This window comes from Chaetomium tenue (assembly GCF_020726465.1).
Source record: "Chaetomium tenue strain MPI-SDFR-AT-0079 chromosome Unknown F5144scaffold_3, whole genome shotgun sequence".
Classification (NCBI taxonomy): Eukaryota; Fungi; Ascomycota; class Sordariomycetes; order Sordariales; family Chaetomiaceae; genus Chaetomium; species Chaetomium tenue.
In genome coordinates, this window is record NW_027117331.1 from 2,648,743 (window position 1) to 2,670,402 (window position 21,660).

General features: G+C 56.6%; 8 protein-coding genes across 8 annotated transcripts; 4 read left to right on the forward strand and 4 right to left on the reverse strand.

The window, feature by feature from the left end:
- Window positions 1–351: 351 nt before the first annotated feature.
- On the forward strand, window positions 352–2,603 carry F5144DRAFT_187233 (pyridoxal phosphate-dependent transferase). Its single transcript, XM_066782786.1, has 2 exons — window positions 352–842; window positions 925–2,603. Exons 1-2 carry the CDS (start codon window positions 497–499, stop codon window positions 2,478–2,480), a joined length of 1,902 nt encoding a protein of 633 aa, XP_066644904.1. The 5' UTR covers window positions 352–496; the 3' UTR covers window positions 2,481–2,603.
- Window positions 2,604–3,987: 1,384 nt separating this feature from the next.
- F5144DRAFT_187219 (uncharacterized protein) lies at window positions 3,988–7,143 on the forward strand. The gene is made up of 7 exons (XM_066782785.1): window positions 3,988–4,306; window positions 4,609–5,382; window positions 5,436–5,609; window positions 5,677–5,963; window positions 6,074–6,481; window positions 6,572–6,732; window positions 6,796–7,143. Exons 1-7 carry the CDS (start codon window positions 4,179–4,181, stop codon window positions 7,021–7,023), a joined length of 2,160 nt encoding a protein of 719 aa, XP_066644905.1. The 5' UTR covers window positions 3,988–4,178; the 3' UTR covers window positions 7,024–7,143.
- Window positions 7,144–8,860: 1,717 nt separating this feature from the next.
- On the reverse strand, window positions 8,861–11,982 carry F5144DRAFT_187288 (uncharacterized protein). The gene is made up of 3 exons (XM_066782787.1): window positions 11,769–11,982; window positions 9,568–11,682; window positions 8,861–9,470 (listed from the first exon to the last, which is right to left on the reverse strand). The coding sequence occupies exons 1-3, from the start codon at window positions 11,792–11,794 to the stop codon at window positions 9,263–9,265; spliced, it is 2,349 nt and encodes a 782-aa protein (XP_066644906.1). The 5' UTR covers window positions 11,795–11,982; the 3' UTR covers window positions 8,861–9,262.
- F5144DRAFT_187297 (uncharacterized protein) lies at window positions 11,972–13,039 on the reverse strand. Its single transcript, XM_066782788.1, has 2 exons — window positions 12,153–13,039; window positions 11,972–12,071 (listed from the first exon to the last, which is right to left on the reverse strand). The coding sequence occupies exon 1, from the start codon at window positions 12,870–12,872 to the stop codon at window positions 12,267–12,269; it is 606 nt and encodes a 201-aa protein (XP_066644907.1). The 5' UTR covers window positions 12,873–13,039; the 3' UTR covers window positions 11,972–12,071; window positions 12,153–12,266.
- A 909-nt stretch (window positions 13,040–13,948) lies between these two features.
- On the forward strand, window positions 13,949–15,167 carry F5144DRAFT_568095 (GPN-loop GTPase). The gene is made up of 2 exons (XM_066788629.1): window positions 13,949–14,087; window positions 14,157–15,167. The coding sequence occupies exons 1-2, from the start codon at window positions 14,040–14,042 to the stop codon at window positions 14,994–14,996; spliced, it is 888 nt and encodes a 295-aa protein (XP_066644908.1). The 5' UTR covers window positions 13,949–14,039; the 3' UTR covers window positions 14,997–15,167.
- On the reverse strand, window positions 15,168–16,396 carry F5144DRAFT_611337 (uncharacterized protein). Its single transcript, XM_066791690.1, has 2 exons — window positions 15,994–16,396; window positions 15,168–15,912 (listed from the first exon to the last, which is right to left on the reverse strand). Exons 1-2 carry the CDS (start codon window positions 16,031–16,033, stop codon window positions 15,419–15,421), a joined length of 534 nt encoding a protein of 177 aa, XP_066644909.1. The 5' UTR covers window positions 16,034–16,396; the 3' UTR covers window positions 15,168–15,418.
- On the reverse strand, window positions 16,397–17,890 carry F5144DRAFT_568098 (uncharacterized protein). The gene is made up of 3 exons (XM_066788630.1): window positions 17,492–17,890; window positions 17,317–17,400; window positions 16,397–17,256 (listed from the first exon to the last, which is right to left on the reverse strand). Exons 1-3 carry the CDS (start codon window positions 17,522–17,524, stop codon window positions 16,795–16,797), a joined length of 579 nt encoding a protein of 192 aa, XP_066644910.1. The 5' UTR covers window positions 17,525–17,890; the 3' UTR covers window positions 16,397–16,794.
- A 1,235-nt stretch (window positions 17,891–19,125) lies between these two features.
- F5144DRAFT_485887 (RNA polymerase Rpb7) lies at window positions 19,126–19,855 on the forward strand (the record flags this gene model as incomplete). The annotated part of the gene is made up of 3 exons (XM_066785519.1): window positions 19,126–19,374; window positions 19,428–19,508; window positions 19,577–19,855. 3 exons carry the CDS (start codon window positions 19,126–19,128, stop codon window positions 19,853–19,855), a joined length of 609 nt encoding a protein of 202 aa, XP_066644911.1.
- Window positions 19,856–21,660: the final 1,805 nt, after the last annotated feature.

Here is a 21,660-nt window from a genome sequence, read left to right on the forward strand (position 1 = left end):
AAATGGCTGGACGTTCATTGATGAAGAGGACACAGATCCCGAAACTCCGAGTCGTTCGAGTTCCAGAAAGTGCGTCCCCACCAGAAAGTGGATCACAGGCACAGAATGGCCCTTGTATGTACCATAGCCGAAGCCGTTCGAGTTTCGACTTTTGGCTTTTGACTTCGAGCCAATTCTCTTCTCTTTTCCAACTAAAATCTGCCATTGTCTCTGCGTGGTAGTTCTGCTGTGCTAGTACATCTCGTGCTCGCGTGCTGTCTGTTTTTGCTCCTTGATTGGGGTCTTGCCGCTCTCAGGAACGGAAGTCTCTTTTCTTTTTTCTTCTTTTTGCCTGTTCCCGAGGAGGAATTTATCCCCCGCCCCCGCTGTTAAACATCTGTTGACGGAACCCGTGCGCAAATCCTCAACAACCTCCAACAACTCTACCTAACAACACCGGCTCCAAACGTAGCGATACGAGCGAATTGAGTTGTCCCACGCCGCCATCATCGCCACCATGGACTCTGTTCTACGCCAGTCCAAGGCCATGTGCCCCTTCATGAAGAAGGCCACCGCCGCGGGGCTCCGTGCCATGTCGACGGCCACCCCTACTGCCGTGTCACCCTGCGGTGGCGCCATGTCCAAGCTGCAGGTGCTCGCCCGCCGCTGCCCGGTCATGGGCAAGGCCATGGCTGTCCAGTCTGCCCGCGTTGGTCACGGCGCTGGCTTCCCCAGCGTCGCCGCCAAGGCTGGCATGTCCACGTTCCATGGCCATGCGAAGACCGGCAAGGCGAAGCTGCACACCAGCCGCTCTCAGGAGGCCCAGGCCGTTGACGGCGCCGTTTATACCGGTCGTGAGAAGGGTGAGTTGGCATTCCCGTTTTGCCGAATTGCGCAGACCCATTGATGGAGAAAACCCTTTGCTAACCGTTCCTCAACCTGCAGTCCAGCTGCCTCCTCGCCTTCCGACCAAGCACCACGCCAGCGCCAGCCCGGCTGCTACCACGCGCCCCGCCGCCCCGACCGCCCGCGGCGGCAAGTTTGACTATGACGGCTTCTACAACTGCGAGCTGGAGAAGAAGCACAAGGACAAGTCGTACCGGTACTTCAACAACATCAATCGCCTGGCCAAGGAGTTCCCCCGCGCGCACATGTCGAGCAAGGAGGAGAAGGTTACGGTCTGGTGCGCCAATGACTACTTGGGCATGGGCCGCAACCCGCGCGTGCTCAAGGCGATGCACGAGACCCTCGACGAGTACGGCGCCGGCGCCGGCGGTACGCGCAACATCTCCGGACACAACAAGCATGCGGTGGAGCTGGAACAGACGATCGCCAAACTCCATGCGCAGGAGGCCGCGCTGGTTTTCAGCTCGTGCTACGTGGCCAACGATGCCACTCTGGCTACCCTCGGCAGCAAGATGCCCGACTGCGTCATCCTGTCCGACAGCCTGAACCACGCCTCAATGATCCAGGGCATCCGCCACTCGGGCGCGAGGAAGATCATTTTCAAGCACAACGATGTGCAGGACCTGGAGGAGAAGCTGGCGTCGCTGCCGCTCCACGTCCCCAAGATTATCGCCTTCGAGTCGGTCTACAGCATGTGCGGCTCGATCGGTCCCATCGAGGAGATCTGCGATCTCGCCGACAAGTACGGCGCCATCACCTTCCTTGACGAAGTCCACGCCGTCGGCATGTACGGCCCGCACGGCGCGGGCGTAGCAGAGCACCTGGACTACGAGGCGCACGTCCAGGGGCGGCCCCGCGGGACCATCATGGACCGCATCGACATCATCACCGGCACGCTGGGCAAGGCGTACGGCTGCGTGGGCGGCTACATCGCCGGCAGTGCCAAGCTCATCGACACGGTGCGCTCGCTCGCGCCGGGCTTCATCTTCACTACGTCTCTTCCGCCCGCCGTCATGGCCGGCGCGCGCGCGGCCATCGAGTACCAGATGGAGCACCAGGGCGACCGCCGGCTGCAGCAGCTGCACACGCGCGCGGTGAAGGAGGCCCTCGAGGAGCGCGGCATCCCCGTGATCCCCAACCCGAGCCACATCGTGCCCATCCTCGTCGGCAACGCCGAGCTCGCCAAGCAGGCCAGCGACAAGCTCCTGCAGGACCACGGCATCTACGTGCAGAGCATCAACTACCCGACCGTCCCCGTCGGCCAGGAGCGCCTGCGCGTCACCCCCACCCCGGGCCACACTAAGGAGTACCGTGAGGAGCTGGTCAACGCGATCGAGAGCATCTGGAACGAGCTCGGCATCAAGCGCACCAGCGACTGGGCGGCCGAGGGCGGCTTCATCGGCGTCGGCGTGCCGGATGCCGCCCCCGAGGAGCCGCTCTGGACGGACGAGCAGCTGGGCATCGCCGAGGCGGCGCGCACGCTGCTGCAGGCCGCCGAGGCCGAGCAGAAGGCCGCCCCTTTGACGGGCGGCTTCACCGAGAGGCTCCTGGCGAAGGAGATGAAGGGGCTCACGAGTGCTAGCGTCGCCGCTTAGGCTTCGCTTTTTTTGAGTTCCTAGCGTTTTCCGACTCTGGAGACGCACTCTTCCTTTCTCTGCCGGCCTATCTGTGTCCGGGTGCCCCTGCTGCTTTCATCCCTGGGGAGCTCACCTTACTCCGTCTGTCTTGGCTGTCGCTCGCTAGATCGCATGGTGGTGGTGGCGGTGTTTTTGTTTTTGTGTTTTTATTTTTCCAGACCAGAGACGTGAAACACGTTCCTTGGAGCGAGCGAGCAGCAAACATGGGGCATTTTGCGTTTAAAGCGATTTGGTGGTTTTGGATTTTGCCTGTGCCTGGTGTATGTACCTATGCTGTGTGCCTCGTGTGTCGAGATACAGCGCTGTTGGCTTTTGGCTTTCACGTCTCGCTCCGTCTTCTCCGGGCTGTTCTTGCCTGGGTGGGCGGTGTAAGACCCATCTTCGTGGTGCTGTTGGACAAAACATTGTTTATGAGAACATCAATACACGAAGACCATTCATTGGCTGGCCTCTCGGGTTGAGAGGTCAAAGTTGCCATTTCTTGTTTACCCCTGAATGCGAAGCTTTCGGGCTGCGCGGGCTGCGGGCTTTGGGCCGTGCCGGAGCTCCCGTAGCCAAGCCGTGATCGTCAACAGCTTCAATCCTGCGTCCATACCGTAACCAATGACTAATTTGAGATTAGAGATTGAGTCCGAGGACGTCTGTTTCATGCGGTCGAGATCCAGCCTCCCGCCCGGCCCCAGACCCCAGACCGCAAAGCACAGCCACCTCGCTACCCGTCCCCTGTCGTCGGTACAGTATGTACGTCAATATCCAAGCCCGGCTAAAACAAGTCCTCTCCTGCCACACTTCCTTGTCGTCCTACCCAATCCCATCCCAGCCAACGACCCAGCGCCACACCCGCCCCCGCCACGAACGGAGCCGGAGCAAGGCAGATCGCCCCCGACGGAGCCGGAGACGGTCTGACTCCCCGCTCCATCCGCCCCATCAACCACCACACAAGCCGGCAGAGCCCCATGCAACGTCCAGCCCAGCCCCGGGGGAGAAACGTGTAAGTCGTTCGGGCGCAGCACCGCTTCCCACGCGTGGCCCTGCGGACACTTTGCGGCCTTTGCTGCCTTTGGTAGCATCCGCACTGCCTGAGCCGGGGGGCTCTAACACGAGCGGCTGCTTGGTGCAGATTGGGGGGGGCAGGTCTTTCGTAAGCTGTATGACGACGCCTTCTGTTTCTGGGTTCGGTTCACGCGAGATTTTGGGGGTTTGGTGCTGCTTGCGTGGTCGACAGGATTGGTGCTTTGCTCGCATTAACTTACTTTTAGGTAACTACTTGTAAGTGGGCTGGGGTTGATTCGCGATCTGCTTGGCGGGCTGGCTGGTGACCCAAGGGGGTTATACTACCTTGCTTTGCCTTGCCTTACCTATGTGAACGGGTGCGCGCTGCTGCGGCTTCGAGCTGGGTGGGAAAGCACAGAACCCTTTTTATCTTTTATTCTTCAATCTTCTGCTCCGCTGTGGGTTTGCTTATTGTGTTCACATCATCATCATTGTCATCATCATCATCATCAGCAGCAGCAGCAGCAGCAGCAGCAGCAAGCCTAGGACATCTCATCCACAACTGGTCCTCGTTACTTATCCACCCGCATTGGGACGCTCGTGCAGCCTCGCAACCCGGCAGCCCGGTAGAACAAGTTAGCGTGTGGAGTCGCCGTGGCAAACATGGAGTCGAGGTCGGTCTCGCCTGTCGTGGCGGGCAAGGTCCTGAAGGGCCCCAGGGCTTGTGCGACCTGTGCGAAGGCGAAGAGCAGGTGTATCGCGGGGCCGAGGGGCCAGGAAAAGTGTGAGAGGTACGTCGGGCTGCTTTTCTTTATGGTCCAGCGCTAGTTGGAGTGTCGGTTGCAACTTAGCGGCTGTTGGGGTGCATGTATGGGGTGTTATGTACCTCGGTACGTCGGTGCGGCGGACTTGTGGGACGCTCTTTCACACCCGCCGGGCAAGTCACTCAGTCAGCGGGGAGCTTTGGGGGCCCGTTGGGTCCGTTGGCCTTGCCAGGTACCGCTTTTCGGCTGTTGGCTTTCTGCCGAGCTTCCTTTCCTAGTGACACTCCACGGCCCGTTCGAGGCTAGCAGCGCTAACTTGTTGTCTCAAGATGCCACCGCCTGAGGAAGCCATGCTCTTCGCAGACCCCGGCGCCAGCGCGGAAGCGCAAGGAGCCGAAGCCCACCAGGGTGGCAGAGCTCGAGAGGCGGCTCGAGGACCTCTCCGCCCGCATGGAGTCTGTCCAACGGCAGGTCCCAGAACCGAGCCCGTCCAACTCAGATCACTACGGCCTTCCCTCCATTTCCGTCGGCGCCCCGGCTGACCCCGACGACCCCCTGCCGCCGAGGAACCTCTCTGGGACCCAAGTACCCATACCCACCTTTGGCCGGGATCGCTGGACCTCCCCGTTTGGGCACATCTTCCCAGAGCGGTCCATCTTCGACGCCCAACCAGAGCACCACCAACCCGCCGCCAGAGCCGTCTCCCCATCCGCCCCTTCAGGGCTCACACCAGCCCTCACAACGACATCCGGTTCCCTAACCTCGTCCCCCTACCAGCAGCCATACCCACAACCACTACCACAGCAGAGCTATAGCGATCCATGGCCGCAAGGGGAGGAGGCCGAGAGCCTGCTTGGGCTATACCGGGAGAAGATGTGCCATCTGTTCCCGTTTGCCATCGTGCCCCCCCACCTGACCTCGGCCCAGATGCGAGAGGAGAGACCTTTCTTCTGGAAGGTGGTCGTGCTGGAGGCGTGTCTCTTTGACGGGCGGCGGCAAGCCGCCATGGGAGACGAGCTACTGAGAGATCTCACGGAGGCCGCCTTTGTCAGGGCGCAGAACAGCATCGACTTGCTGCAGGGGTTGCTCATGTTTATAGGATGGTGAGTGGTGGTCCTCGAAACGGTTGTTTGTTGACGCTAAACGCCCCTCGCAGGTATCACAATAGTCTCACCAGCGTGCAAATGACGCGGTTACTCTTTCTCGCCCGGTCCATAAACACCAACCTCGCCACCGCCGAAACAAAAGGTGTACCGGGCAAGGAAGGATACAGCTCCGAGACTCTCGAGCGGATGCGCGTATTCGTCGGGACCTACTATATGGTGACCATGTAAGCCCCCGCCTGCTTGCCTTGCCATCCCCCAAGTAGGAAACCTCCTTACTCACCAGCACCGCAGCACCTTCACCACCAACAAGCGGCCCGACGCCCTCATGAACAACGTCAACACGCCCTACCTCGCCACCTGCTGCCGGGCGCTCCTCGGCCAGATGGAGTACCCCACCGACGAGCTCGTCGTCCACCTCTGCCGGGCGCAGCAACTGTCCCAAAGCATCACCCTGGCCTTTGACCGCCGCAAGGCCGTCCCTAGCCACAACCGCATCCCGCAAACCGCCTTCATCCAGGGCCTGCAGGAGCGCGTGCGCGGGTTTGTCGCTGCCCTGCCGCCGCATATCAAGACCAACCGTGCGTCCCCCTTCCCTTCCCCCTTTCTCATCGCCTCCCTGCCTGGCCATCCACCAATCCCCAGCCGGTATAAACAACCCCCCCTTACTAACATCTCCCCCCACCCCCAGGCTCCCTCGAAGGGCACCTCCTCGTCGCCGAAGTGATGATCTACGAAAACAGCGTCTTCGAACTCTGCCACCACAACCACCACCCCCACCAACGACCGCTCTTCCCCCACCAGCCCGGCGAGCCAGTCGTCAGCGGTCCCACGGCCCCAACCCTGTCTCCGCAGATGGGGGGCGGCGGCAGCGGCGGGGGCGGCGACGCGGAGCGGCTGCGGATCCTGTGGGAGTGCATCCGGCTGGTGGACGCCTTCATGACGAAGCGGTACAACCGCGAGATCGACGACTACCCGCGCTATGTCTGCCTGACGTCGTTTGATCTGACGTATGTGTTTTTGACGATGCTCAAGTTGTCGACGATGCAGGTGCCGGGGCTGGATTTGGCGAGGGTGAGGGAGGAGTTGCATATTCATGGTGAGTGGCTTGTTTGCTTTGGTTTGGTTGGCTGGATGGTGGGGTTTGGGAAGGGAGTGTCTGAGGCTAATGCTGTGTGTGTCGTTACAGAACATATGTCGCAGTTGATGAACCGGATGGAGTATATGGCTGTGAAACGGAAACGGGCGAGGGGGGGGCAAGCGGTTGGGGGTGGCGTGCCAGTGAGCGAGGAATTCGATAATTACGGCCGCCTCGCTCAAAAGATACGCAACGTCATGGACCTACTTAATGTGAGTATTCCTGGAACACTGAAGCAAGAGGAGGGATGGCGACTGACTAACATTTCCCAACAGACAAGCGAGGTTGACAGCGAATATGCTGCTTCACAGGTCGCGAGGGTGTACGACCCGGCGCCCATGACACTATCAGACGCCGCAGTTGAGTTGCTGGAGGATTTTGGGTGGCAGGGGAACGACGCGGGGGACCCGGGGTGGGACTCGTTTATGGGCGACGCTGGAGTGGTAGACTGGACGACCATCTTTAACAACGCCATGACGGAGTCGTCTTTATACACAACATAGAGCTGAGGAAGCTGGTTGCTGGTATTTGGTTACCAAGTCGGATCTTGGGCAACTATAGAGCAGATGAAAAGAAGGCTTAGAATTGGGGCCTCTCTATCTCCTCTCCTGCCTCACTCCATTTGTTCTGTGCGCGCTCCGACGTATAACCTCGCCTGGATTAGGACAGCTCTGTAGGATGCTAGCTAACTAAGTATAGGAAGATGGCCCTTAAGTTTCAAAGGTACACAAGTAGCGTCAGAAGAGGAGAAAAGCAAAGTCAATGGATTGAACAAGAAGAGATAAAGAAGTAAAGAAGACGAAATAGAAGAACTAACAACGAAAAGAAACCAATCCATTGCGGAGTGACATTCAGGGTATCTTCAATAACCGTTCTCCGCTGATCACACCGAGGGAGTCGTCCTACGCCACGTTTATGATGTCCAATCGGGCTAAACAATACTACTCTTAACACTATAACATCATTGTCCACAGCCTTCACTAGAATGTCGCTTGCTAGGGTGGTGTCTGGACCTCGCCGCTCTTCCATGTCTATACGGCATTAATCATCTCCTCCTCCGTGACGCGATCGTTATCATCTCTGGCATCGCCGGGCTTCTGCCGTTTCGCACCCGACTTGGGGGACCCCCCCCCCCCCCCCCCCCTGGGTCGGCAGGGGTGGTTCTCGGATTCGGTCGGCGACACACACGCCCGGCGCCGATAGCGATTACATACCGAGCCGCTCAGTGTACGTGGCAACCCATCCGCACCCGAACCAGCTCTCGGGGCTGCACCCCATGGGCATGATGCACCAGACCCGGTCGACCGCCCTCGACTACCACCCGGGGGAGCCATTGCCAGGTCCATATGAGTACCGTGATTTCCAGGCGCAGTACTTTGGGCCGCACATGCGGAATCAGCATCAGAGGCACTTGCACCATGGCGCCGACGACGTCGTTATCTGTACTTAGCACAGCGTGTTGATGTTTCGGCCCATACAGCACTATACGTGCTCGACCCCCTTCGTCATTGCTAAAGCCGAATTCGGCGTGGTTGGCAGAAATCCAGTTTCCAGGATCCGGTGTGCTTATCTGGATGACATAGCGATCCCAGCCCTGGCAGACAAATGCCTTCATACTGAAAATAACTGTCCACGCAAAACGGGCGAACGTAGAGGGCCTAGATGTAGATGAAAGCGGCGACGACCCGGTGGCGCCCAACCCCCCACCGCTCCCCCGTGGCCCGCCGCCCACCACGATCATGCACCATATCTCAGAACCCACCCGGGCCGAGTGCAGCCCCGAAGATGACGCAACGGTTCCAAGACATCCCCCGTAGCGCAGTGCTCAAACCCGTCGCGGGTAAGATTGCGCTTATGTGTGGATGACGATTTGGGCCGTCTCATGGTGCTGGACGAGAATCATCATCTTGGAGTGATGGGTGCCAAACATCTCAAGAAAGGCAGTGTCTTTTTGCTGCGTTGACGTTTGGTGAGAAGGCGGCTAAGGGGGGGCGGGTGTCTTTGTCCCGGTCACGCTTCGAGCGGAGGACCTCGCCTGGGGGTTGATGCTGCTCGGCAGAGGCGGAGGTCGTTGCCGGCAGGTATCTGAATGGTCAGCTAAGGGGCATCCGCCAGGAGCAAGCGGATTAGCTGGCTCACCGTTGGGCGACATTTTGGTATAGTAAGAGTCGGCTTCCTAAGAGCGACAAGACGAGGAACGGATTCAGGGGAAGCACGGAACAAAGGGATAAAATAGCCACCCTAAAAAGTTTATCGACTGGGCGGTCGACAGCATTCTACAACACTATTCTCAAAGGAAAAATGATGAGAGACACGCCAGAAATGCCCAGCCATCGAGCTCTTCCCCGTCTAATTTTTCTTGCTCAAAAGACAAGAGCAACCAGGTGCCCTTCTCGTTTTTCAGGCCGATAGGAGCCTGGGATTGGAGCCGGCTCAAAAGGAAGGGGCGCGAAAGGGTTCCATTATGATCATATTCGTCATTCAAGAAAACTATAAAATTCGTTTCGGTATGTACCTATCGTATGTACTCGGCATGGACTGCGAAGCTGGCCGTCGTCGGTTGGTCTCTTGTCTAAACCTTTATAACCCAAAAAAAAGTCATGTTGACAGTATGTAAACCGGCAGGGGGGCAGCCTCGCTCCTCCTACATCGGCGCGTGATAAATCATATAACTCGTAACTGGTGGGCGTTGTCCGTTTCCAAAGGGGGAAGTAATATAGTAGTTACCCCGGCATAGACGTATCACCGAAAAGACTTCAGGGACTTGTGCGCGAGTGGCGACGTTACGGACCCCGGAGGCCCGGTTGCCCCCGGCGCCCGCCCGTTGTCTCGCAGTCTTCCGCCTCGCAGGTTGGGCGTGTTGGCACAAAAGGCACAAATATAGATGGACGGGAGCGTCCGGTGCGTGATGCTGACGCATTGGCCATGCACGTACATCTCGCATGATTCACTATTGGTTCCCCTTTTTTAGCATGCACGCTTGGTTGGACGTCGGGGCGGGGGACGGGGGACAGTGAGGGAATCCTTGAACATGACGGAATACGCACCATTGGATTAGCAAATCGTCTCGGCCGGCTTCGGCCCTGTTGCAAACACAACGGACGCCACGATTCCTTGTGTCGTTCGTCGGCGTGGGTAGGCTGGACTCGCTCATGGTCGTCGGCGATGTGGAGGGGTGGCTGGGATAACGACTCGAGGTAATGCGCTTTGGTTTTGAGCTGGATTGCTTCTGCCGCGTTTCGCGGAGCTTCCGTAGCTCGCTGAGCGCGTCCCCAGAAGCCTTGTGCGTTGGTGTCAAATCATTCACCACCGTCTCCCCGTCACTGTCACCCGCGTCCTGGGATCCCCCATGAAAACTAGTGTATGACGTGGTGCTACGTTCGCTTATGCTTCGTTGCGAGTCGTGGAATGGATGAATCGTTGTCGGTTTGCGAGGGTCCGGGAGCGCAAATGACGTATTCCTGCTGGGGATAATGATGGGCTCGTCATCCGTCGACGACGAGTCATCGTCATCGGACGAATTCCACTGCTGCCGACTGGTTACAGAATACGAACTGTGCCGTTTCGAAGCTGACGGGGAAGGCTCGTCCACCACCACCACCGTCGTCTCTACCCGTGCACGGCCATTGGCATCAATCATGAAGGTCGCCTGCGTTCTCATCTCCGGCCCAGTCGCCTCCGGTATCGAGGACAGACTCGACAGTCGGTGGTGATGATGACTACTTTTGGACGGCGACGATCTCCCACTCGGTCGCTGGGGTTGCAAGATAACGGGCTTATTGGCATTGACGCCTGCATTGCTCACCAGCTGAGACCGCGGCCGGGGCGCGAGCGGAGGCAGAGATGGCCGGCTCGCCGTCTTCTTCCCCCTGTTTTCGCTTACGCTCCGAGAGAGGCCGGGACGGCCCGTCTCCTTGATCGGAGAGCTCGCCGAAGCCCGATCCTGTTTTCTTGGAATCGGATCCTTCGCGCTAGCCGAGCGACGCAACTCAGCCCGTCCAGCCGTTTTTGACGACGGCCCTCGACTGGTCATCTGAGCGCCGTGGGCCATCGCTGGGTTCTGGTTCGGCACCGGCACGGGCTGGCTGAAGGAGGGGTTGTCCATGTTCGCCGACTGAGGCCGGCTGAACAAGAGCCCCGGGTTCACGGCACCTCCTGCGTCAGTCATCCCGAAGGGGTCATCGATAGGGGTGGGATAGCTGGCCGCGAACATGGAATGGTCCGCAGACGAAGTCACTAGCATCGACATGGGCGGCTGAGAACCAAGGCTGGCCTGATGGGTGCCGGCAGACCCATCCCCATGCCCATCTAGGCCGCCTTGCCCCTGCAACAGCTGGTTGGCTCCTGCCCAGTCCACGGGCCCCGTTCCTTGATGAGGTGTTGGGGGTTGGAAGGCGCCTGTGCTGTTGGCGCCGAAGTCGATATCCATCCCGGCAAGGCTAGGGTCTGTATCCCAGAAAGATCGCTGAGCGCCATACGGTACGGCCGGAGCCGACAGCGGGTAACCGAACATGTCACCTTGCGATGTCACGAAGCCACCCATGCCCTGCTGCTGGGCAGACGCCATAAAATGCGCCTGCTGGTTATAGTCCTGGTCATTTTGCATGGCAATGGTGTCGAGCTTGGGCGCAAGCTTACGCTCACCCTTGCGCGCTGAGGGAGGAGGGGTCGCTGTCTGCCCGTGTGATTCCGTAACAATCGTCCCACGCCGGGCTTTCTTCACAGACCGGTCGACGGATCCCCCGATTGGACTGGCGGCGTCTGGGCGATCGAACGTCGGGGTTGGTAGTGGGACCGGGGATGAGCGCAGGACTTTAGACGGCTCAACAGGGGGCAACGATAGGCTGGGGTTCGGCGAGAGCTCGTTCCCATGGACGGCGACTCCCAGACCGATTCCGTCGATGGACAAGAACCGCTTCTGACCCGGGCCGCCGAGATATGGGGTGGAAGGACCAAAGTCGGGGAAGGGAATCCGAGAGCCTCTCAGATTTCCCGGGGTCGCGTTGAAGACGGAGTATTCCTCGGCAAAACGAGGTGTCCACCCGCTCGACTCGTCGAAGCGTCCCTGGCCGTGCTTGGGCGTTTCCAGATCAGGGCTCGGCAATATAGTGGATATCGGGGTTCGTTTGGGTGTGGGAGGCTGAGCGGTTGAATCACCAAAGCTGCGAAATCACATCGTCAGCACTATAGCCATCCCCGGGGTGCAGGGCCCTGAGCGCATTGAACCAAGAACGGGAAACGGTCGAACCTAGAACCTAGCGGATCTGCGCTCATAGCAGACTTGACCCTGTTTCAAGGATGTGTCCCGGGCCGCGGCATGAGTTCAAGCAAGTCGTTTAAACAAATCGGTATAGTTATAATAACGTCGGAAGCACACGTCGAGTCGCAGGTGGGGGAGCAATCAGTCCGGCGGGAACTAGGAACGCAGGTACGTGAAGGGAAGATGCCGACTCGGGGAAATTCCTCGTCTCGTCTGAAAACCCCGATTGCTGCTCAACGATTCGGCTTCGTATCGTAAATGGGATAAATCGTTCAACTAATCATGAGAAAACTGGCCGGTCAGTACAAGGCATTTTCTTTTCAGTTGGCGGGGCTCGGGATGGATGGAGACGGAGCGGAGCTGATAACGAACCTCGACACGGCCATGGGGCAAGCCGAACAGAATTGGCGAAGTCGTGAGCGGAAAATGTTGTTCAATCGCAACCAAACCAATGTCGCTAGGTGGTTCAGGGGGTAGAGGTGATGGTCAATTGCTAGGGGCTGAAAGTCTTGTGGTACGGCCGGGTCTGTGCTGTGCGAACGGCAGTCGGAAGCGCTGGGCAGGCAGCACGGGAGGGATAGTCAGGTACGTCTGTCCGTCTTGCATTACCATGCACGTACGGAGTATGAATACCGTATCGCATACCAATCCGTCAAAGTTTGGGTCAAGAAGGCCCGGGAGTGACACAGCTGCTAAAGCTGCTGAGACGAATGTAACCAATGCTTTGACGGCCGGCGGCAAGACAGACCAACGGCCGCACGAGACCAAGGCAGTTTGTGTCGGGTGTGCAACTTGTGGTTGTCCCTGAGGATGGAGGCGGCTAAAGGAGTTCACTGCAGTGAGTTGGTAACTCACGGTGGCTGGCGGTCCCGCCTGTTGTGCGTGAGGGAAGGTGGGGGTTGGTCGGAAGACCGGGGGGATTTCGATGTTTCTACACGGCGGGGGAAGATTCACATTCAGGGCCGCAAGAAGCCTGCCAGTCAGGGACGGCCGTGAATTCCAACGCCCAGAGGGAGTGCAGCAAAAGGATGCGGGTTGGAGGGGGAGGCTTATGGCAAGGAATGCCAGTAAATTATTCGCCGAGCTGTTCATCCACAAAAATCATGGAGCTCCCATTGAAGAGCAGTGAGCTTCACAGGGGCTGGTTCCCGTCTCCGCCTCTTCGGATTCACCCGACCCCTATTAGGCAATCATCTCTAAGGGAGGGTGGGTGTCCGAGCCCAATTGCAGAGTGAGACTGTTGCATCGAATCCCTAGGACTGCATGTGGTGAAATTTCACAAGGGCGGTGATGCCGGAAGCTGGGATCCAGCCTCGACTGACCTCCCCAAGTTGGTGTTTCTACATTGCTTTCTTCCGGAACTCACCGAGCCCCACCCGCCGAGATCAGATCTCTCGAAGTTGAGACAAACAAACTGCCAGTCAAGTCAACAATCCGAACTCGAACGTGACAAATGAGTCAAAAAAGGCCCAATGGACCGCGGCTCCTCGAGGCAGCAGTTCCAATCAGCAGGCCGGACGGGTGGGGAGGTTTGATGCAGAGCAAGGGCGAACGAAGCTGGAAACCAGGCTGCAGTGCCGAATGAAGTGTGGGAACCGTTTTTGGCAGCGGGAAGGCAAAGCTTGGAGGGTCCACTTGATTCAGTTAAACCAATGAGAACGATAAAGTGGGGTTCACGTCTTGCCCTTGTCTTGTGAACACTGAAGCGGCCCTCGACTCGGGAACTCATGGTTGTTTGATGCAGAAGGGAGGTCATTTCTCCAGGGTTTTGACTTTCATTATTTCCCAACATCTCCTTCAGATTATGACTATTTGGTGGAACAATTATTTGTCTCGCCGTTCTCCCCCAGACGGCAAATCGAAGATTGAATAAGAGACGTTTGCGAGTGGGGGTTTATGTCTGATGGTGAACGGCCCGGGGGTGGTGTGTCCAGACGTTCTAACCCAGGGTACCTACCAGGTAGCTCACATTTGAGCGCTACTGCTGTGTGTTACCTCCCGTAAGGTATTTTTGTGTAGGTACCACCTATCACCTTTGATACCAGGTAGGTAGTTGCCTCCATCTGAACTGAAGCACCGAGCGCCAAGGCCCGCGCCCACCGCCTTTGAAATTCTGCCGTCACATGAAGCTTTGGTGGGGCAATCTTTTGTTTCTCGCAGCTTTCGTCTCTCGCCCCTCCATCCATTCCACTCCGTTGTTACAACCACCAAATCAACCCGATTATCACCAATTATTACTGTTTTTGAGGAACCATAATCATGAGTAAATACGGCGTTATGGTGATGGGCCCTGCCGGGGTCGGCAAGGTACGACGATACCCGTTATTTGCAATAGCCAGTTTCTGGATTTCCTCTGATGGCGTAACCTGTGTCTAGTCCACCTTCTGCGGAAGCCTCATCACGCACCTTCAATTAAACCGCCGCTCCACGTTCTACATAAATCTCGACCCCGCCGCCGAGCATTTCCAACACACGCCAGACCTCGACATCAAAGACTTGATAACGGTCGATGATGTGATGGAGGAATTGCAGCTCGGTCCTAATGGGGGACTGATCTACTGCTTCGAATATCTGCTCCAGAATCTCGACTTCATTTCCGATGCGCTCGAATCGCTGACGGAGGAATACCTCATCATCATCGACATGCCTGGCCAGATAGAACTCTACACGCATGTTCCGCTGCTCCCTCCCTTGGTCAAGTTCCTTACACAGTCGGGCGCGCTCGACATTCGCCTGTGCGCGGCGTACCTCCTCGAATCGACCTTCGTTTTGGATAAGGCCAAATACTTCGCCGGGACGCTTAGCGCCATGAGCGCCATGATGATGCTGGGGGTACCACACCTCAACATCTTGAGCAAGATGGATTTGATTAAGGATCAGATGCGGAAGAAGGACTTTAAGCGCTTCCTCGTGCCGGATACAACATTACTCGAGGAGGAGCGGAAGAACACGGGCCTCACTGTCGACGTCCGCAGTTCGGATCTAACGGATAAGGATGCGGTCATGTCGGGAGCGACGTTCAAGCGGCTAAACGCTGCCATTGCCGACATGATCGAGAGCTACAGCTTAGTGCACTACCTTAAGCTGGATTGCACAGACGAGGACAGCGTTCAGGCGATCCTGAGCCACATCGATGACTGCATCCAATACCACGAGGCCCAGGAGCCCAAAGATCCACCCGAGGAGGAGTTTGATGAGGAGTTTAACGACGCATGAAGGGTGCACGGTGAAGCGCATGGGACAGGGTTAAAAGAGGGCATTGCTACGTACAACGTTGGTCTACGGTTCTGGCGTTTGGGGTGGGGAGGGGGGCAGGTCGGCTAGGTTTGGTATGGGGCCCATGGCCAACTGATTTGCATAGTTATGGTGTAAAGGTTCAAAGCATAGTTATTTTCCTAGCGGTCTTCTTACGCATGCTGCTGTAGTCCAAACAGACCGTGTGATATGCATGCCTCAGCGCTCATCCTCCGAAATGTCTATCCCGCGAACAAACCCGAACAATAATAACCCCCGAACTCCATCTCTATAATATCGTAAAACCGACCAAGCCAACCCCATCTCGCTCGCCCACCACCCCTGCGCACTGCCATTGTATACCAACCCCCTTCCCTCATAATCATAACCTTCTTCTCCCACAATCACAACCCCCCACCCTGCCGCCCCATCGGCCGCTGCCCCTGCTGCTGCTGGTACTGCCCCTGCGCCTTCTCATACTCGACCCACCACGCCTGGCCCGCCCCCGCCAACCAACCCGCCACCTTCCCCCCGACCACCGCCACATCGCGCACGCTGCGCTCCACGCCGCGCTGCCACGCCCACGACACCACCAGCGCGACGGCCGCCCAGAACAGCAGGCGGAAGGCGACGCGCGTCCAGAAGAGCACGATGCGGCGGACGAGCGCGAGGATTTGCAGGACGGCGATGGCGAGCAGGAGGAGCACGGTCGCGGCGACGATGTTGGGCGAGGAGGAGAGGATGGTGGTCAGGCGGTCGAGCGCGGTGGTGAGTAAGGGGGTGAGGAGGGTGAGGAGGTGGGTGAGGAGCGTGCGGAGGGGTTGGAGGGGCCCTGTCGGGGAGAGGAGGGTGGTTTGTAGGTGCGCGAGGTAGAGGAGGGTGTCGGGGGGGAGGATATCTGGTTTCCCGGGGGGGAGCGGTTAGTTCTCTTTCTTTTCTTCGGTTTGGGGACGGGGGATGGGATGGGGACGGGAAGTACCTGTGAGGAGGGAAAGCGTCCAGGGTAATTGGTCGTCCATTGTTTATTTTATTATGCTCGATACGTTGTAGCTTGGTGGGAGAAAGTTGCAGAAGTTATTTCGTGTGTGCTAGTGCTGGTGCTGAGGTTTTGTTGTTTTGGTTTTTTTTTGGTTATGGAGGTGACGTGGGCCGACTGAAACGCGCCGGGATAGGGACCCGGGTTCTTGCCAATGGGAGCTTGGGATTGGGCCAGGTTACATGTTGCAGCTTTGAAGGAGTCGCGGGGCAACGTCTGTGAACAGGCGGTCTTTTATAGCCTTTGTTTGTCCGAGTATTCGTTTCTTATGTTTTTCTTCCTCGAGGCTACCACGATCGGTACAAGTGGGTCAATCATTGAACAAGGAAGGAGAACGAAGTCTGGTGGCGCTTGGGACGAGAACGATGACAACAATTCCAGGCTAATTATCTTTTAGATTATCTTCAGTGTCGGGTTGGCTTAGAAACTCTGCTTCTCTTGCCAGAATTCTCATTCATGAACTAGGTGCTCTGCCCAATGGTTTGTGGTGAACCAAGAGGCGGTGTCTTGACACGGTCCTGTCGCCAGTGTATAGTTGCCGTCCAAGTCGCTCAATAACCAAGAGACGCAGCCAACCCTGGATCTCAGTTCTAGTTCTCTCTTCCAGCCGATGTAGAAAACGTGTAATCACCTGTCTGTCGGCCTTGGCTGTTCTTCGCGAATATTCCCATCCAAATGGTCCTCCCCTAGGTGCGGATTTCTTGTTAATGGTAACTGCATCTCGGCGCGTCCATTGTGATCCTGCTACTCGGCCATTCCGGCCTTCTTCGCCTGTTGCTCGCGAAACTTGGCAATCTCAATCCTGACGGCCTTGTCGACACGCCTCTTCAGCTCCGGGCGGTAGCCTACCATGAACAGCAGTTCGAGCCAGACGAACAGGGGAGCCAGGAAGACCGCCTGGAAGAGGTTGTCGAGCAGTGCCGGGGCCCGCCCCTCAAACTTGCCGTGGCCGACAAACTGCGCGATCCAAGAGACAACATGCACCGCGATGGAGATCTGGTTCGTGCCGACGGGGTCCTGCAGCCGGAGGTAGTTGGTCCCAGCCGCGGCGGCGAGGCAGACGAGTGCTAGGGCACCCCCAGCAACAGGTTCAAGGAGGAGATACAGGCCGCCCCATGTGATGGCCGCAAAGGTCCCCAGGTTTAACTCGAGATAGGGTATTTGCAGCCATGGCGGGAGTGCGAAAAAGGGGCCGTAATTGGAAGCCTGCACCAAATTGAGTCGTTAGGTCATCCCGCGGATGCAGCCAGGGAAACGGATGCATACGAGCTCGAAAAAGGAAAACAAAATCAGTGGCACGCAAACCATGTGAATTATCACGTTCACTTGGTTATGATGATAAGCACCATACTGGATTACCGGTTAGCTGCTGGGCACGTGGTACGAGGTGCCGCCAAACGGACTCGGCCATGCAGGTTCGGAGGTTTGCGGATAGGCTTACGAAGGTGAGCTGCCTTTCGAGGTCGAGGGACATGGCGAATTACCGGGATCCCGAGACAGAGAGAGGGTGATGATACTCGAAAAGAGGGAGGAAGTGAGATGATGACGAATGAGGAATGGACAGGCCCGGGTTGAACGGCATTTAAGGACAAGGGCAGTGCCCCAAATTAACTAGCATAAGCCGGCGTGCTTACAGGAATGAAGTTCCGCGTGTTCAGAGAGCCTCCGCACCTCCAGTTTCCAACAACGTGGTCAAGAAAATGTGTGGATCTCTTGTGTTGAAGTTGAAGGGATGTCGGGCGATGTTTGGCCGAATGGCAGCATTGAGGGGGACTCAATCCGCTGCTCACTTGGCAAACCATCGGATAAAACTTTGTGCCTCGGGCAGCGGGTCGCCTGAGCTCCTTCCCCACGGGGACAAGGGTCACATCACCATCACGCCAGTTTCGAAATGCCTTCAGTCAGCTTTTATCTAAAAGGGAAGAAAAAGAGAAAAGTAAAATGATAAAAATAAAAGAGAAAACTTGAATAAAAACCTTTAGATACTTTAGACATAAAGGTATCTTGAGCTTTATTTACTGCGCAACTAATAAGATACCTTGATGTTGACGACATATTCCAGCAGAGGGGGTCTCGGGTGCCGTCGTCTTCACCAGCGTGGAAATGATGTCAGTGACATCGGCGTCATAGGGCCCTCCAAGGTCAACGCCGTTGGCGGTCACCCAAGACGATACTTGCGGGATGGCCACTCTCGTCCGCTTGAGAGATCAATGTCAAAGTTGGTGGACAATACTTTTGGTTTGTGTGAATCAGATGCTTGATAGTTGAGATTCTTTTTTTCTCTAAAGAAAGATGAAAAGGGAGATAAATAAAAAAAAAGGGAATAACAATAAAGCAGAAAGAGATAAAATCAGCAGATTCAGCTCCGAGAGAATTCCCCTAGTTTGCATCTTCAATGTTGTTTCCCTCCTTATGCTAACCTTTCTGTGTTTGTATCGCCGTCTCGCTTCCTAGAAAATAAAACAGCTAGGTACCTACAATTAACTCAACGGATGCTACCTCCACATGCAAATTCTCAGGATATTTTCACTTGGTTGAACTTGTGCCAAGACCCGATTCTCGAAGTGAGCCTGCAGCTTGCGCACGGACCAATAGCTTAATCAAGCCGCCACCGACCAAGCCAACCAAGCGATGCTCAAACAATGGGCCCAGGGAGCACTCAGGCGCTCAGCCTTTTTTTCACTTCTGCATGCGTCAGCCTCGCCCAAGGACATCCGACTGTTCGTCGGCGCATCAAAGACGGCGGGGCCCTTTCTCGAACTGCGCAAGACTCTTCTCAATACCTACATCGCATCGAAGCAAGACGGCAAGCATGTGGGCGTGTTTGCACCCTCGCTTTTAATTCCCATCGGAAATTCCATCTTTGCAACTACCTAACTACCTTGCCGATTACCTAGCAACAATAATCGATAACTCGCGACGCGCTTCTCCCTCCGCCGTCGCAAACTCCTCTTAACCGACCTCGACAAGGCCATTATTTCGAACCCGCACATCGAGCGCGTGCCCATCTAGTCGGCCAGATTGATCCGATCAACATCTATCATCTATCATCCACCATCTCTACAATCTGTCAAAATGTTCTTCCTTCACAACCTCGAGCGGCGCGTCACGCTGCATCCCTCGTACTTTGGGCGGAACATGCATGAGCTCGTCACAACAAAACTGGTCAAGGATGTCGAGGGCACATGCGCGGGCGATTACTACATTATTGCCATCATGGATACGTTCGATGTATCCGAGGGTCGCATCCTCCCTGGGAGTGGCCTCGCCGAGTTTACCGTGGGCTATCGCGCCGTGGTCTGGCGGCCGTTTAAGGGCGAGGTGGTAAGATTTGGACCACGGCATGGTGGTTGCATTTTTTTCACTGACGCAACTAGATTGATGCGATTACACAAACCGTAAACCCTCACGGTTTCTTCGCACAGGCCGGCCCCTTGCGGCTGTTTGTTTCTTCACATGTACGTTTCCTCTTCCGACGGGCCCAATTACCAGCTTTCCCAATTACTGACGGGAACCCTGCTCACAGTTGATGCCGGACGAAATCCAATACGACGCCAGCGCCACGCCGGCGCAATTTACCAACAACGCCGACATCGTGATCGAGCAAGGGACACACGTGCGTGTCAAGATTATCGGGTTGCGGACCGAGGTCGGCGAGATGTGGGCCATCGGCAGTATCAACGGTGATTTCCTAGGGTACGTACTAATGCTTGACTACACGTTGAGGATAATTGTGATGTTGACTGTCTTGATACTACAGCTGCCTCCAGGCATAATGTCCCGGAAGCAGACCATGGTGTGTTAACTAGTGAGGAAAACGCGGGACGGCAGAGCCCGTGGTACAAGAATCAAGGCAGGCCGCAGTTCAACCCAGTTGGACCGCTCCTATACCGGCCAGACAGCTTTGCGCTTGAGCCATCTTTGATGGCCCGCAGTAAGATTAGCATATACGCATCTATGCTGCTGAGAGTTTGCCAAAAAGGGAAGCCGTCCACCATTTTTGGAGTGGATAGCTGGATTATCAGGGACGGCACCCTGGCCTCTTTAGATGCGTTCATTGTACGCAGCTGTCAATTTAAACTAATTTTGACTCAAGAAAGCATTTTGTCCCCGGTTATTACTCGATCATGCACCTCACGTGCAAGTGATCAAGAGGCGAAGAGGCAGAATGAAAACGTGGCCGGGAGAGCGGAAGCTCCGGGGGAGAGAGACTCGAGTCCGGAGGACCGGAAAGGAGCTGATAAGAGATGCCGGCAACTGGAGCTCAGCTCGTCCTCTTGCTTCTGCCTACGGCTGGAGGCTGGGCTCACCTCGTTAGTGATCGCCTGCTATTTGTTTCTGCCGGCCGCTGCTGCCGAGGTGGAGTGACTCTCCAAAGGTTCCGCCATGCCCCTTTTCCGGTTTTAGACGGAGCTGCATGATTCTTATGGCACCATCAACAGCCCCTGCCCGAGTCATTTCGGACGCGTTGGGCTGCTGTGTCAGGCTACTGTGTTGGGCCGTTGTGCTGGGCTGTCGAGCCGAAATTCCGCCTCTGGAGACGATCGCCAACGCTTTCTTCGTATGCGTACTCGTAAGCTGAGAGCTATTGGTCATGTTCAAGGTGACAAGTTCATGGCAAGCCGGGTTATGAATACAACACTAATGCCATACTAATCAGTCCCCACAGGGCTAATTGTCTGAGGGATGGAGGGCGTGGGGGTGCCATGGAGTATCATAGCACGGTGACCTTTCTTCTCCCCTCAAGCGCAAGGACGAGCTCATAGATTAGATCTCGAGTGTTGCTTTTCCCTTGACTAGCTCCTCCCGTGTCCCACCTCGCTGCAGAGTTTTCTGCTCACCGCCTCCCGCTCTTACAGATGAACTGTGCCTCTTTTCCTCCAGATGGCGAAAACAACCGTGGCTTTCCAAGTCCGAGGTCCGCATTGTCGTTTCTTTGCCCTTCCCGATCTGTCCATTCCCGTCCCAGTCCAGCCTCACAACCTACATGCATGCATATGCAGAAAACAAGCCCACTCAGAGCTGCCCGGTCTCCTCGCCCAACCAACTCGAAGGATTTGTGGGCTGGAAAAGGAACTATGATCGGCACGCATGCCGATATACGTCTGCAACTATCGATCCCCCGCTCCGTGGTGACCCTAAGTCGTGTTGGAGATGCAGCGATTCCCCAGATCACCCTCGGCTGCAGCCATGGGTGCGTGCTGATGCTCCAGGATCGTCCGATTCTGCAGCCTCCGTCACTTCCAACACGCTTTGAGCTTCTTACCGCATCCCGGTACGGTGGTGTTGGCCTATCCGCTCCCAACTGACAGCCCGAACTCTTTGATGCTAGCCGTTAGCGGCCAACAGAAAGAGAAGAGGGGTCACTGCACTTACACTACACAGTCCACCAGTCTAATGCTAGATAGATAGTCATATATCACAGCAGCAGCAATCTCCTGCTGTGGCCGTCAACAGCTTCCGTCACAGTGCCAACAAGGCATGTCTCATACCTCATACGCGGACTAGGTACGGTACGGCCCGCGGGAAAAGGGGAAAAGGGGACTTGACACTGTGCTGCACATAACACGGGAACGGAGAAGGACGTAAAGTCACCGAGAGCCACGCTAA